The sequence below is a fragment of the Oryctolagus cuniculus genome, chromosome 1 (genome assembly GCF_051225735.1).
Source record: "Oryctolagus cuniculus isolate XC-2025 breed Fujian yellow rabbit chromosome 1, ASM5122573v1, whole genome shotgun sequence".
Classification (NCBI taxonomy): Eukaryota; Metazoa; Chordata; class Mammalia; order Lagomorpha; family Leporidae; genus Oryctolagus; species Oryctolagus cuniculus.
The window spans coordinates 202,375,930-202,390,309 of NC_142867.1; the positions used below are offsets into that span (position 1 = coordinate 202,375,930).

General features: G+C 54.8%; 1 protein-coding gene across 1 annotated transcript in view; it reads right to left on the reverse strand.

Annotated features, from left to right (window-relative positions):
• GABBR2 (gamma-aminobutyric acid type B receptor subunit 2) overlaps positions 1–14,380 on the reverse strand; it is a 368,126-nt gene that overhangs the window by 166,997 nt on the left and 186,749 nt on the right. Inside the window, exon 4 of the mRNA XM_051843712.3 lies at positions 4,608–4,709. Within this exon, the coding sequence (XP_051699672.3) occupies positions 4,608–4,709 (102 nt within the window). The remainder of the gene's footprint in view (positions 1–4,607; positions 4,710–14,380) is intronic.

Consider the following 14,380-nt stretch of genomic DNA (forward strand, 5'->3'; position numbering starts at 1 on the left):
GGCCTCTCACCTCCCAATGCCAGAAGCCAGGGTCTGTGGATAACCCCTGGTGATACACCCACCGCTGACTCCACCGGCAATGCAAGTGCGAATCAGGAGCAGCTGACATGGACAGAGAGGGAGGAGGCTGAAGCCTGGAGCTCACCCCACTCGTCCTAATGCTTGGCCTCTGCCCGGAGACGCTCCCCAGCCCAGGCTGGCAATGGTTAGACTTTGCAGCTCCCAGTTCAGAAAGGTGTAGCAGGGGCTGGCCCGGCCTCCAGTCTTCATTGCACAGAGATGGTTGTATTTCTGACTTTCTTGGTAGGAACTTGGACGCCCTCCTAGGTTCTTGTTTCTGCCAGGTGATCTGTTCCAGACTGAGAGGGAGATGTTTTGTCTCCCAGTTCTACTGTGTTTCTATCAATTCTCCCTTTGAGTTCTTAACAGGTTTCCTTGCTTGATTTTAGGGCGATGCCATTTAGCACAACGGCGGTCCACGAAGCTGCTGTTCTAGAGGGGCCTTCCATATTTCAATGGCTTTAGGTCCTGCTGGCCTTCTGCGGCTTACATTTCTCTGATTAGGAAACTCATGACCCAAGTCCCTTTGCTACTGAAGACCAGAACTTTACACCTATTTCCCCCCACTGAGTCACTCTGAGAATATAATTTGGATTTTTATCTCTCAATTGCTGTTATTACAGCATCTGTTTTTGCATTATGTAAATTTACATGTAATGCTTGCACCTGTGTACACGCTGGTAATGATTACTTAGCCTTAGGTCTCTTTCCATGGTTCCATGGCCCCTGCTCAGCCGCTCCTACTGTGACCTTGGCTCTGAGGTATGATACTGCTCTCCGCCACAGGGGCCTTCAGGACGAACCTCAAGACAGGGGCCTGGCTGGCACCATGTGAGTCTCCCAGTGCCTCTGTGTCCCCCAGTGCCTCCGTTTTGTCTCTGGGGCAAGTTTTTTTTTTTTTTTTTCCTTGCCTTGATATTTGTAAGATTTTTCCCCCTTTAAGTTGGTCTATCAAAACCTTCACCAAAACGCATCTAACCATGACTCCTGGCCAATTCTGTCCAAATGCAGCCGGTCTGCACACATGTCCATGAGTGGTTATCAAAATGGTTCACTCTTGGCCATTTGGTATGGTTCTGTCTAGTAGGTCTAGCTTGAGTCCTCTTAAATTTGTTTCACATTTTTCAAAATTAACTTATGATTTGAGACTAGCTTTAGATTTATAGAAAAGAGGATATGGAGAGCTCTCCTGTTAATATCTTTACACCAGTACGGTGTGTTTGTAATAATTAATCAATACATTACTAGCTAACGTCTACCCAGCTTCCCTTGCTTTGTCCTCTGAGGTCCTTTGGCTATTTCTGCAGCCTATCTGGGATACCACTCATATTTCCTTGTCACGTCTCTTTAAGTGCCTGTGATTCAGTCCCTATTTTTGATGACCTAGATAATTTCGAGGAGTAATGGTCAGGTATCTTGTAGAAAGGCCTGCAACTAGAAAGTGTCTGATGTTACTGCTCATGGTGAGACGGGGGTTTTGGGTTTCGGGGATGAAGATCACAGGGGCAAGCGCCGTCTCCATCACAACACATCCCGGGTGCAGTCAATGGGACTCATCAAGGTGGCCGTGGGCCCTGGCCACCTGCGGGTGGCGGGGGGTGGGGAGCCTGTGTCAGGCTGCTCCATTGTCAAGTTGTGTTGTCCCCCAACCCCCTGCCTTTCCCTACTCTGTCATCGGAAGGAAGCAGTTGGGCCCCACCCCCTTGGAGCATGACGAGCCTGCGTGAGTTCCTTGGAATTCTTCCACACGGAAGGTTTGCCAGGTGTGCCGTTTGCATCATTTACAGAAACATAGACCTGTGCCTACTGAGCCTGCCCTCCGGGATACAGCCGATTCCACTTTATTGTATGGCTCAAGTCCTTGCACCTGGCAGCTGGAAGCACCTCCAGCGGCCGCTGGCCCCCTGGGCCCCTGCCTGGGTGTGTGGGGGGGTAGCTGCTGGTTCTATTGCGTTCTTCCTGGTCTCCCCTGAGGATCTCCCTTCTCCAGTACCCACCGCTATTATCTTTCCTCTCACCGGCCTGATCTCTTGGCCATTTCTTTGGAAATTTGGCCAAGTGGCTCCAGTGTGCCTTCCACATCGCAGAGTTTTCTTCTTCTTGGCATTCGCTCTGCGGACTCTGGGCTGCTGTGGATGTGAGCTTTCCTGCCTGTCTTCCCGCTCGTGTCTTGACAAACCAGAGACTTGCTTTGCCCAGGAGCTCTCCAGCAGCGACGGCCTCTTCTTTGTTCCCGAGTATTTTGTTCTGTCCTCTGTCGGCTTTGTCCGTCCAGACTGGTGATGTCATTCGCACATGCTCCACAAAGCAGGTTCAGTTCTGGGTGATGGGAAACGAAACAGCAACCAAGGCAGCCAGAAGCTTACATTCTCACGGAGCGGGGGAGGCAGGTGATTTTCCAGGTGTGTAAAATGAATCGTCTGTGAAATGCTGCAGTGGGCAGAATGACGTCCTCTGAAGGATATATCGAAGTCCTAACCCCCAGTATCTCGGGAGCTGACCTTACTCGGAAACAGGGGCACTGCAGGTGTGATGAATTAGATGAGTAAAACAGCCTGGGCTCTCAACTCAGCCTGACGCCAGGCGAAGCCGAGACAGTACAGCTGTGAGCCAAAGTCTACCCACGGGTGATGGTGATGCCAGGAGCTAAGAGACGGGCAGGGGGAGCCCCACAGCCTTCGAGAGAGCGTGGTCCTGCCCAGGCCTTGGACTCCAGACCTCTGGACGATGCGATTCTGCTGCCCGAAGCCACCGACTCTGTGGTGTTTCTGTCAATCAGCAAAGTGGAGAAAATTTGCAGAAAGGGGAGGCTGGTGTCTGAAGGGCAGGAATTTCAGTTCTAAGTGACGTGGCCGGGGAAGGTGAGCCTGGAGTAGACTTGAGGAAGGTTCTGGGAGGAGTCAAGCAGAGGAGGGGCCCTCCACACAGAAGGGAGCCCTCGGCTAACAGAACAAGATCACCAGGTCCTGCTCCTATTCCCAGGGCTCCGGGACACGGGCCACCATCCTCGGTGTGCCTGTGCAGCTCTGGGGGCTGGCGGAGAAGGCTGGCTAGGGCATGGCCCGAACTTGGCTTTGAATCCAACTTGCCCTCTTCCTGCTGCGTGTCTTAGGGTTAGTTCCTTAACTCAAGTGCTCATCTGTGAAGTGGGGTCACAGAAGTTCCCCCCGTCTGAGGCTTCGGCGAGGGCTGAACAGTGAAGGTCAAGAGCTGTGCACGGGGCCCCCCCTCCTCGGCCGGTCCCCAGGGAAGCCGGCTCCAAGGGCCGCCCGCCCCATTGTGACTGCCAGCTGCTGCCGAGCTGGCGCGGTTACGAGCGGAGCGCCCGCTGCGTGCCCCTCTGCTCCGAGGTGCATGCAGGCTCTTCACACTCCACAGCCAGCAGAGCGCCGCGGGGCCTCCGAGGGCGGGAAGCTGTTTCAAGTCCCTGCCCTGGGGAGCTGTCCCTGTGCATGGCAGAAGAGGGCCAGCTGCACCAGCCCTCCCTCTACCCCCAGCCCTGCTGCAGGGGCTCCCTGCACAGCTGCCACCCCGCCCGAATCCTCCTGGCCCCAGCAGCTGGACTGCACCCTCCCACTGCAAAGCCCGTGGTACCAGGAAGGGGAGGGTGTGGACAATCTAGCTTTAGCCACATGGGCAGCCAGCTGCTCTTTGCTCATCTGCAGAGGTGTCCAGGCCTGGGGTCCACCCTGGAGGAGGTGATTAGCAACTGGTGCATTGCTTCCCTTGCTCTCCGTGTCTGGGCTTCAGGCTCCCCATCTGTGAACTCCTGGGAGGTAACAGCTCCCCAGCTGCCACCGGCTCGGCCTGGTGTAACTCTAGACAGAAGGGACCGTCAGCAGTGGCATCTGGGTCTCCCTGCCAGCAGCCTTAAGTGTGAGCATGAGGGACTGGAAGCGCCTGAAAGAGGTTGTAGCTTCCCACTGCCCTCGGGGTAAAAGACAACGGAGGTTCTTAGGTCGGCACTCAAGGCTCCTAGGAACTGGTTTCAGATGTTTGCGGCCTCATCATCTTTCCTCGCGCCCCCACCCCAAGACTTCAGGCTCCCAGGAACTGCTGCTGACCCCATGCACGAGATGATGGTGCCGCCCGCACCCTGGTCAGCTCCGGCTTCTCCTGCCTGGCCCTGCACCTTGGAGTTCCGCTCACGAACTCTCTCTGTTCCTTAGGTGACTGCCGCTGGGCGGGGCTTCCAGTCCAACAACAGAATTCTTTGCTGTAGGCTTTTAGGCAAGCACACCTCTCTCTAAGTCACTTCAAAACAGAGCTGACAATAACGTGGGCCCTGCTCATCCCGCAGTCTGGGTGGACAGACTCAAGATCACTGGGAAAGCTCCAAATGGCTGTGCACCTGCCAGTCTGCACCTTGGGCCAGTGCTGGACAGCAGGCCAGGGAAAAGCCCAGAGAAGCTGACACTGGGGAGTTCCTCCCAAGCCTGAGGCACCAAGGTGGACATGAACTCAGGGCTCCATCAGCACCAGGGGGTGTGGGCAGCCCGGGGAGCCTTGGGACGGCCGGTGTTCTGGCCACGGCCAGCTGCACCCACCTTAAGTTTCTTGACGCTGGTGCAGGGGTCGTTGGAGAAGCTCTCGGTGTCTGAGATCTCGATGTCCTCGCCATACAGCACCCCGGTCAGGTCGTTCCTCACCTGTCGGCGGAGAGAAAGCAGAGGGGTGTGTGCTGGCGGCACGGGAAGGGCCGCTGCAGAGAGGCTGTCCCGGAAAGCAGCTCCAGTGGTGAGGAGAATGCTCTCCATTCTACCAACCGCGCAAAGGGGAGTTTTCCTCTGTTTCATTATAAACTAGGATGCCCCGTGGGACCTGCGAGATTCCTCCCAATCCCACCCTGCATGGGACGCATGGACAGGGAGAGGCCCGACAGGGCAGGCGTTTGCTAAGGATGCCCAGGGATTCTCGCGGGTGGCAGGGCATCTCACTGGCTCCAGGTGAGGCTAGCCAGTAAGGTCTCTCTGTTTGCACGGTTCACTGGAAGGATTGTTCACTTCTACAGTGAAGAAATAGCCAAGACATTCAGAGAGACAATGCAGAACACAGCAAAGAGCAGGGAGCAAGGGCAGCAGCCTGTATGTCCAACACAACAGTGTATCTGTGCACAGAGAAGGTCTAAAGTCCACGGCCTTGGAGGGCAGAGGGCCGGAACTCCAGGTCACTGTGTCAGCCCATGTGCGGAGCTGCCTATAAGGAAGGTATTAGGGCATGGTAGAGATTGTGGCAAAATGCTGACCATCTACAGATAAGGGTTGCTGCCCTGTTGTCCAACTAGAATGGGGTCCAGGCTCATAAAACCTCATGATATGGGTGGGGTGGGGAGAGGGGGATCAGACATTTAGGAATTTCAAATATAAAATCCCTCACTTTTTGAATATTGATACTATTGAGTTTTTTTTTTTAATAAAACAAAGTAAGGATCAAATCAGACACACTGAAGCCTGCATGTGGCCTGTGGCCGTGGCTATGCACCCTCTGACACACAGCAGAGGGAACTGGACATCGTGTGTTGGTAGATAGATGCAGGTGGGGGCTGGGAACCCAGGATCTAGGGCCTCCTCTGTGGCTGCCTTGCTCATGACCCCAGACTCTCCGTGTGACCTCTGGCTCCCTAGGCCTCAGTTTCCTCCTCTTTAAGAGAACAACACACTTAAAAGCACTTCCTGCGCCAATGTTGTGGAGCAGTGGGCTAAGCCACTACCTGTGACACGGACACCCCATGTGGATGCCAGTTTGTGTCCTGGCTGCTCCTCTTCCCATCCAGCTCTCTGCTGATGGTCTGGGAAGGCAGTAGAGGATGGCCCAAGTGCTTGGGCCCCTGCACCCACATGGCAGACCTGGATAAAGCTCTTAGCTTTTGCCTGGCCAAGCCTTGTCTTTTGCGGCCACTTGGAGAGTGAACCAGTGGATGGAAGATTCTCTCTCTAGCTCTGCCTTTCAAATAAATATTTAAAAAAATCACTTTTTGTTCCCACCCATTAGGGCACTATTATGAAAAAAAAACAGAAAACAGGAAGTGTTGGCAAGAATGTGGAGGAATTAGAACCCTGTGCGTCATGCAAATGTCAAACCTTGCAGCTGTGGAAACCAGTATGGCGGTCCCTCAAGAATCACATGGACTCAGCACGTGGCCAGCAATCAAAATGTCACGTGGCACATCAAAATGTTCATGAAGAAAATGGAATCCAAAGAGAGGTTTATTTTGGTATAATAAAATTTCTTTCTTTTTAAAGATTTATTTCATTTATTTGAAAGGCAGAGTTAGAAAGAGAGAGACAGAGACAGAGATCTCTTCCATCCTCTGGTTCACTCCCCAAATGGCTGTAGCAGCCAGCGACAGGCCAGGGCAAAGTCAGGAGCCAGGAGCTTCTTCCTCCAAGTCTCCCACGTGGGTGCAGGGGCCCGGGGAACTTGGGCTGTCGTCTTTGGCATGGCTCCTGGCTTTGGCTTGGCCCAGACAGACCAGGCTGTTGCAGCCATTTTGGGAGTGAACCAGACAATGGAAGCTCTCTGTCTCTCGTTCTCCTTTTCTGCCCTCCCTTTCAGGTAAATAACATCAATCTTTAAGAGAATTGTGGTATAGACATTAAAGAATGAAATTCCACCGCACGCCACACCACGATGAGCCCTGGAGACACTGTGCTATGTGAAATGGTCTGGATGTCAAAGGACGAACATTGCAGGATTCCAGTTATCCGAGTAAGGCAGAAAGCAGAACGAGGGTCACCAGGGGCTGGGGAGGTAGCGCTGTAGTGGGCGGAGGGTTTCAGCTTGGGCTGATGGAAAGTTCTGGAGATGGATAATGGTAACAGTTGCACAACAGTGTGAAAGTGTTAATGCCACAGAGCTGAAACATGTAAAAATGGCTACAATGATAACTTCTGTGCTACAGTACACTTGAACACAATGTAAAAATGCACTTCTTGTTTTTATAATCGGCAAAGCCTCCCCAGGTACAGCGGAAGTGTTTTGAATCATCTGGCCCTAAATGTCACAGAGCAGTCACTGGGAAGTGACCACCAAGGAAGGCGAACAAGGAGAAGCCAACGGGAGCCGCCATGCCTTGTTTCTTTAAAAGGAAATGAAGCGAATGGATGTGAATGTGGACATGTATTCCTTCTGGCCAGTGGGGTCCGGGGTGTGTGCTTCTCGAAATGCCTCAAGTGTGTCCTGATAAATGTTTTGTAAAAAGAAAGACACTGCCATGGTCATGGTGAAGTCTGTCCATCTTCAGTTTTCACCTTTATTTAGCTGGGATGTTGGGAACTAGTTGATTGACAAAATGTTGGCTTAGCCATTACAGTTCATTTTGGCTGCCGTAAATCCTTCCTGAACACAAGTCAGGCCCAGTAATCAGTTTTGTGTGTGCTGGAAGGGGCTGGGGGTGGGGGCAACTGCAGTGATGAGACACAGAACACGCGCATCCTCGCGCCTTCTGGACGGCAGTGTGGCTCAGTGCAGCAACCCCCAGGCAAGGAAGTCAGCCCCGCCTCTCAACCTGCGTGGTACCCACCCTGAGGGACACCACTTGACCTCTCTTGAGCCTCCATCTTTGCACCTGTGAAATGGGCAAGTAACGCACAAGGTTGATTCAAGTCTCAGAAAAGAACGCAGAAGATGTGGGACGCCTTCATTAATGTGCAAGGTCTGTACAGGGCCTAAGAGTTGGCAGGATCACGTCTGGATGGTGAGGCAAGGTGTTAAGGCCTCCACTGACCTGCAGTATCGGTGTGTGCGTGGGGTTATCTGTGTGTGTGCGTGTGTGCATGTCTGTATGGGGTATCTGCATGTACGGGGTATCTGTGTGCATGCGTGCTTGGGTTATCCATGTGTACATATGTGTATGAAGTATTTGTGTGTGTATATGTGCATGAGGTATCTGTGTGTGTACATAGGGTATCTGTGTGTACACGTGCATATGGGGCATCTGTGCGTGTCTGTGTACGTGTGTATGTGTGTGTGTGTGTAACATTTCATGAGCAGTCAGAACTCAAAACAAACAAAACCAAAAACACCCTCGAGGTCATTCATCCCACCCCTAATTTCACGGCCGAGAAAAGCGCGGCTGGCTCCGGTCCAGTGCTTGCTCCCAGACTGCCTCGTCTGGATTCCGCCAGATGTGGATGGCTCCGGAGACCCCACAGGTCAGAGCAGATGGTCAGTGCCATCAGCCGCCCGCCGCCCATAACTCCAGCACCGAGGAGCCTGCGCTCAGCTTGGGTATTTATTCTAATAGACTTTTTAAGGGAAAGCAAACAGAGGAAATCAGTAATAAACGCATTTTAAAAGAACCAGAGCCTGGCAAAGAAATAACGGAACTGATCTTGCTTACAAGGGGAAAAATTCACACTCTCCTGTGTGGCTAGAGGGATCCCGCAGCGCACCGGTAAAAGATTTACTAAGTACATGGAGAGACACTTGATCCTTTCTGGATCTGCAGGTATCATTCGGGTAACCGAGCCAGTGGCAGACAGCACTTTGCTCCACACGGCACTTCTGCAAAGCGAGTTCAAATGTTCTATTCACCTCCATTGTCAAAGCAGATGTTCATTCTTCTGGGGAAGGAGTGACCCTTAATTCCTAAGAGAATAAAATACACTCCACACAATACTCACACCCACACATGTTCCAGTGCCATGGCCTGTGTCCCCTGGGGACCACATATGTGTGTGTGGTCAAGGGAGGCAGCCGCCAGGCACATGATCTGCTGAAAGGCCTTGGCCATCCGGGGAGGGCTGATGGGCACGGGTGGGGACCGAGAAGAGACTGCACCTTTACCTGGAAGGCAGGACTAGGAGGGCAGGGCACACAGGCTGGCAGGAAGCAGGGGCAAAGTAGGTCATGAACAGGCACCCAGCGTGGTGAGACGGCAGGTGATGGGAGGCTGGGCTCCCCGAGGCCAGAGCCTCTGGGTCAGTCTAAAGGGAACAGTCATTGTTTTATTTTGAAAAAAAAAAAAAAAAAAGAATTTATTTGAAGGGCAGAGTTACAGAGAGACAGAGAAAGGGGCAGGGGAAGATCTTTCATCCTGGTTCACTCCCTAAAATGGCTGCAACAGCCAGGGCCGGGCCAGGCTGAAGCCAGGAGTTAAGAACTCTATCCAGGCCTCCCACGTGGGTGGCAGGGGCCCAAGTACTTGGGTCATCTGCTGCTGCCTTCCAGGTGCATTTGCAGGGAGCTGGATCGGAAGTGGAGCAGCCAGGACTGGAACTGGCGCTGTGATACAGGACGCCGGCACTGCAGGCAGTGGCTTAGCCCTCAACGCTACAACACCAACCCCGCTCTCTGCTTCTAAAGCCATGAATCCAGACCCCTTCCTCAGGAGCAAATCCCCAGGGAGCCAAAGTCACTTGGCTTCATCAAGAGCAGGGACAAGCCGTGTGGCTTGGCCAAGATCAAGGGCCCTTCCAGGAGGCTGCGGAGTGCTAAGGTCACCCGTGGGGTCTGGGGCTCCTGAGCAGCTTGGCAGTGAAAGAGCCGAACCCAGAGCTGTGACACTGAACTCACACTTCCGGCTCTCGGGAAGTCCAGGATCTTGCAAGGAGGCAAGGGCCAGGCAGGATCCACGGTCCTGGACTGAGCCAGGAGCCACGGGGCAGCCCTGCTCCGTCTGGGCAGAGAAGACACTGCCAGGTCCCATCAGTGTCTGCGAGGACACCGGTGCCGCGGCACGGCCTCCTCCCCCCACACTCCCCAGGCTGGATCCCAGGGCCGTGGATGAGAAGGGTGACAGGGACTTGTCACTCCAATGAAGCCATCAGAATGGCCTCATTCCTCCAGCTGACTGAGTGCACCACCTCCCTCTGTGAGCCAGGTGTCAGGGCTGCACAGCCAGTCTTTATCCCTGCCTGCAAGATGGAGGGGAGACGCGGACGGTCAGTGGAAGGAATTGGAGAGCGGCCTCGCTCAGCACAACTAAGCCCACGGTGTGGGTCCCCCCAGTGAGTCAGGGAGGGGGCCGCCAGCCGTGCCCACTCGCCCTGCGGGGTCTCGTCCTGCTGTGCAGCCGGTGCTTCTATACAGCACAGGAGGCAGCCTGGCCCACCTCCCCCAAGCACGCTCCTGTCTCAGGCCCATCAGATAACTGCATCTCAACGTCCCACGGTCAGCCCGTTCTCTCTGCATGTTCTACCTCGCTCCTGTTCCCTGCCCTCAAAGACGCTCCAGGCATCTGTCCTCCATCAACGCAAGGTCAAGGGCCCGGCAGGGTCAGCCCCCCCTCGGCCTGGCCACAGATCTTCGCAAATCTCATGTCTCAGTCTGGGCTCTTGCTTCCTTCCTGGGGCTGAGTCCATCTGGTACCCACCCGGTCACTGCCTGGCTTCTGGGCTGGAGTGTCTTCCAGACAGTCACCCAGAGCCCAAGCTTTCCAGAAAGGGATGTTTCTTCCTATCAGCCTCACCCATTCATGCGTGTGTTCACTCATGATACTGTGAACCAGTCTAGTCTGAGCAGCAGCATGTGCAAATGTCCTGCAGCAGGGAGGAACTACAAGAGGGTCCCAGCTGGGCTGAGAGCAGAGCCTAAAGCAGAGTTGAGGGGTGGCTGTTGGAGTGAAATGGGAAAGAGGAGGCAGGCAGGGCAGACTGCGCAGGCTTCATACGTCACACGGGAGATGCTGGTCTTGATCCCAGGCATGGGTGCGGGTGTGTGGGTGACCTGATTAGAAGAGCATTTTTAAATAACTCGGGGTGCTGGGGGCTTTTGGGGGACAAGTGTGGGGAGCAACTCGGACTAGACTAAGTTACTGGAATTAAGACTTATTCTATGCATCTGCTCTCCCACAATATGGCGCTGGGAGAGAAGAAAACAGCTTCTACACAGCTGCCTCCAGTTCAGCCAATAAACTGTAGGACTTGCTCCTGATTGGAGGAGAGCAGCGTACTCGGCGTGTGGGCAGCCGAGTTGGGATTGGCGGAGGAGGACTATAAAGGAGGAGAGAGACGGCATGCACCAGGAACATCTAAGGGGAACATCTAAGGGGAACACCTGTGCAGCCCCCGAGAGAGCCGGCCGGCGGTGTGCCGCTCCCCTGCGGAAGTGGGGAATGTGGCAGGGGGAACCGCCCTTCCACGGAGGTGGAAGGGACAGTAGCCAACCCGGGAAGAACCAGCAGCAAACCCGGGGAGGGCCGAGCAGACGAAAGAACAGCGCAGGGTCCTGTGTCGTTCCTCCACGAAGACGGGGAGCGACATAATGGTGCCGTGACTCGGATATGAAGCCTAGGCAGGGCTTAGTGTCGTTCCTCCACAAAGAGGGGGAGCGACATAATGGTGCCGTGACTCGGATTAGGAAACCCAGGACGGATAGGAAACTTAGGAGGGAAGAAACGGGAAGAAGTGGAAAATACCGGAGAGAGAGAGACTAGCAAACAGCCTAGGGAAAAGCCGGACGAAAAAGGTGCCGGAAGGAGCTATTGAAAGCCTAGGCATAGACTCAGATACGGACTACAGGGGGAAGCTGGGAGAAATCTCTAAGGTCGAAAGCGAAAGTGAAAGCTAGAACAAACAGACTCGGATACGGACTGTGGGGAGAGGCCAGGAGAAATGAGGGAGGAGTATTGTTGGAGGAAAACTTAGGGAAACATACCGGGTAGAGAAAAATGTTAGGGAGGATGAAGCCGCGAGTGCAGGCCAAGCCATCTTGGAATTCTTCAAGTCAGCCCGGGGAGCAAGAGGCGAAGATCTGGAACCAGAAGCAGAGACGTGGGCCGCCAGGTTGGAATTCGCCAGGTTAGTCCGGGGAACTTGGACTGAATGCCGGTGGTGGCGGAAACATTCGCGGAAGCCGCCGCGTGCAGAGAGAGCACGGGGCATGAATAGATAGGGAACGCGGGGCTGGCGCGAGGCTGTGGTGCGGGCGCGAAGTGCGTGGAGACCGCGGAGCATGCGCGCGAAGCCGAGCCGTGCAGAGCCGGGAGCCCGCCAGCGGGGCAAGGCGCCGGAAAGCCGCGCAGAGCCGTGAAGCTGTCGCGGGGCGAGCCGCCGAGAAGCAGCCTCGGGGCGGGCGCCGGGAAGCCGCAGGGATAAGAGAAACAGAAGTTTAGAAGTAAAATGAGAGAAATAGGAATGCTGGTAGATAGAAGTAAAACAGGAGAAATAGGAATGCCCGGAGATAGAGAAATAGAGAAATAGGAAGGCCTCCCCACAATACTGCAATGAGAAGGCTTGGATTCGGTCTGCCTGATTAGTGAGGCGATGAGCACCTGCGGGCGGCTAGCAGCTTATGCGCTGCAGGTCACCGAAGACAGGCACGAATTAACATCAATAAGGCCTCCCCACAATACCGCAATGAGAGGCCTTGGATTCGGTCTGCCTGATTAGGGCGGTAAGCACCAGCAGGCAGCTCGACCAGAGTATGAGCTGCAGGTCACCGAAGATAGGCACGAATCAACACCAATAGGCCTCCCCACAATATGGCAATGAGAAGGCTTGGATTCGGTCTGCCTGATTAGTAAGGCGGTAAGCACCAGCAGGCGGCTCGACCAGAGTATGAGCCGCAGGTCACTGAACACAGGCACGCATCAGCGCCTAAAAACCTCCTCACAACATGGCGAAGAGAGGACCCGGATTCGGTTTGCCTGATTGATAGGACTTGTAAGAACCTGTGGCAACTCTAGCAAGTAGAGCAGAGTGTGTGCCGCGGGACACCGAAGATAGGCGTGTATCAACGCCAAAAAATAAAAAGAAAGGGGGATCTGTGGGGAGCAACTCGGACTAGACTAAGTTACTGGAATTAAGACTTATTCTATGCATCTGCTCTCCCACAATATGGCGCTGGGAGAGAAGAAAACAGCTTCTACACAGCTGCCTCCAGTTCAGCCAATAAACTGTAGGACTTGCTCCTGATTGGAGGAGAGCAGCGTACTCGGCGTGTGGGCAGCCGAGTTGGGATTGGCGGAGGAGGACTATAAAGGAGGAGAGAGACGGCATGCACCAGGAACATCTAAGGGGAACATCTAAGGGGAACACCTGTGCAGCCCCCGAGAGAGCCGGCCGGCAGTGTGCCGCTCCCCCGCGGAAGTGGGGAATGTGGCCAGGGGGAACCACCCTTCCACGGAGGTGGAAGGGTCGGAAGCCAACCCGGGAAGAACCAGCAGCAAACCCGGGAAGGGCCGAGCAGACAAAAGAACAGCGCAGGGTCCTGTGTCGTTCCTCCACGAAGACGGGGAGCGACATAATGGTGCCATGACTCGGATATGAAGCCTAGGCAGGGCTTAGTGTCGTTCCTCCACGAAGAGGGGGAGCGACAGACAAGAGCACAGGGAAACAGGAAGGCCAGCGAGCGGTTGCAGCAGCAGTGCAGGTGAGGGGTGCAGGGGCTGCATGAGGGAACGATGGTAGAGTGATGAGAAGGGGCCAACTGGGGGATACACCAGGAGCAACCAATGCTCTGGGTTGGGCGGCTATGGCTGTGCCACAAGTTACCCCCACATTAAGCAACTTAAAGCTGTAGACATAAATAGTCCTGCCCAGCTTCCAGGCGAGAAGAACAGAGCTATGACTGAGCTGGGCGGCTCTGGCTCAGGGTCCCCGGTGGCCGTAGTGAGGATGCCGACTGGGCTGCTGTCCGCTGGCACCTTCTGGGCTGCATGAGAATCCCCAAGGAGCCTGGGAAGCTCCCGATGCCCCAGCTGAGTCAGGAACCAATCAGAGCCCCTGGCATCAGTTCAAGTTCTCCAGCGGATTCCAAAGTGCGACTCAAGTTGCGAGTCCCCAAATTTGGGGTGAAAATCACAGGATCGCTGTGCTGCAGCCGGGTGGCCACAGCCTACCTGAAACCAGCTCCGCCAATGCCCGCTGTCGCTGGATCTGGGTGCCCTCTCCCTCTGCCAGGCACACCCCACCTTTATCCACAGGTCTTCCCTCCCCTGGCTCCTGCCCCGCCGCCCCCTGGCCAGATCCTGATGGTGGCGGAGGGGGCACAGCAAGGAGGAAGGGAGAGCAAAGGATGTGAGACAGAAGCGGTGAGAGAGATGCACACGAGCTGACACGCGCAGACCACGCGTCCCAGGCAGGGAAGGCAAGCGGAACTCAGTCAGGTCCAATCCACAGGCTGTGGCAGTGCCAGGGACCCCAAGTCCCTGGGCTTCTGCACCCCTGAGCTCCCTGGACACCTTCCCTAAGGAGGCCACGGCACCGGCTGCGGAAGCATCCAGAAAGGCAGGGATCCAGGGAAAGATGGGGAGAACCAGGTCTCTGCCACGTGCACTTTACAACTCTGCGATAATTCTAATTAGGTTAGGAAATGAACTTGGGAGCGGAGCGAATTCCCAGCTCTCCTATGGAAGCCAAGGTAACCTACTTTGTCA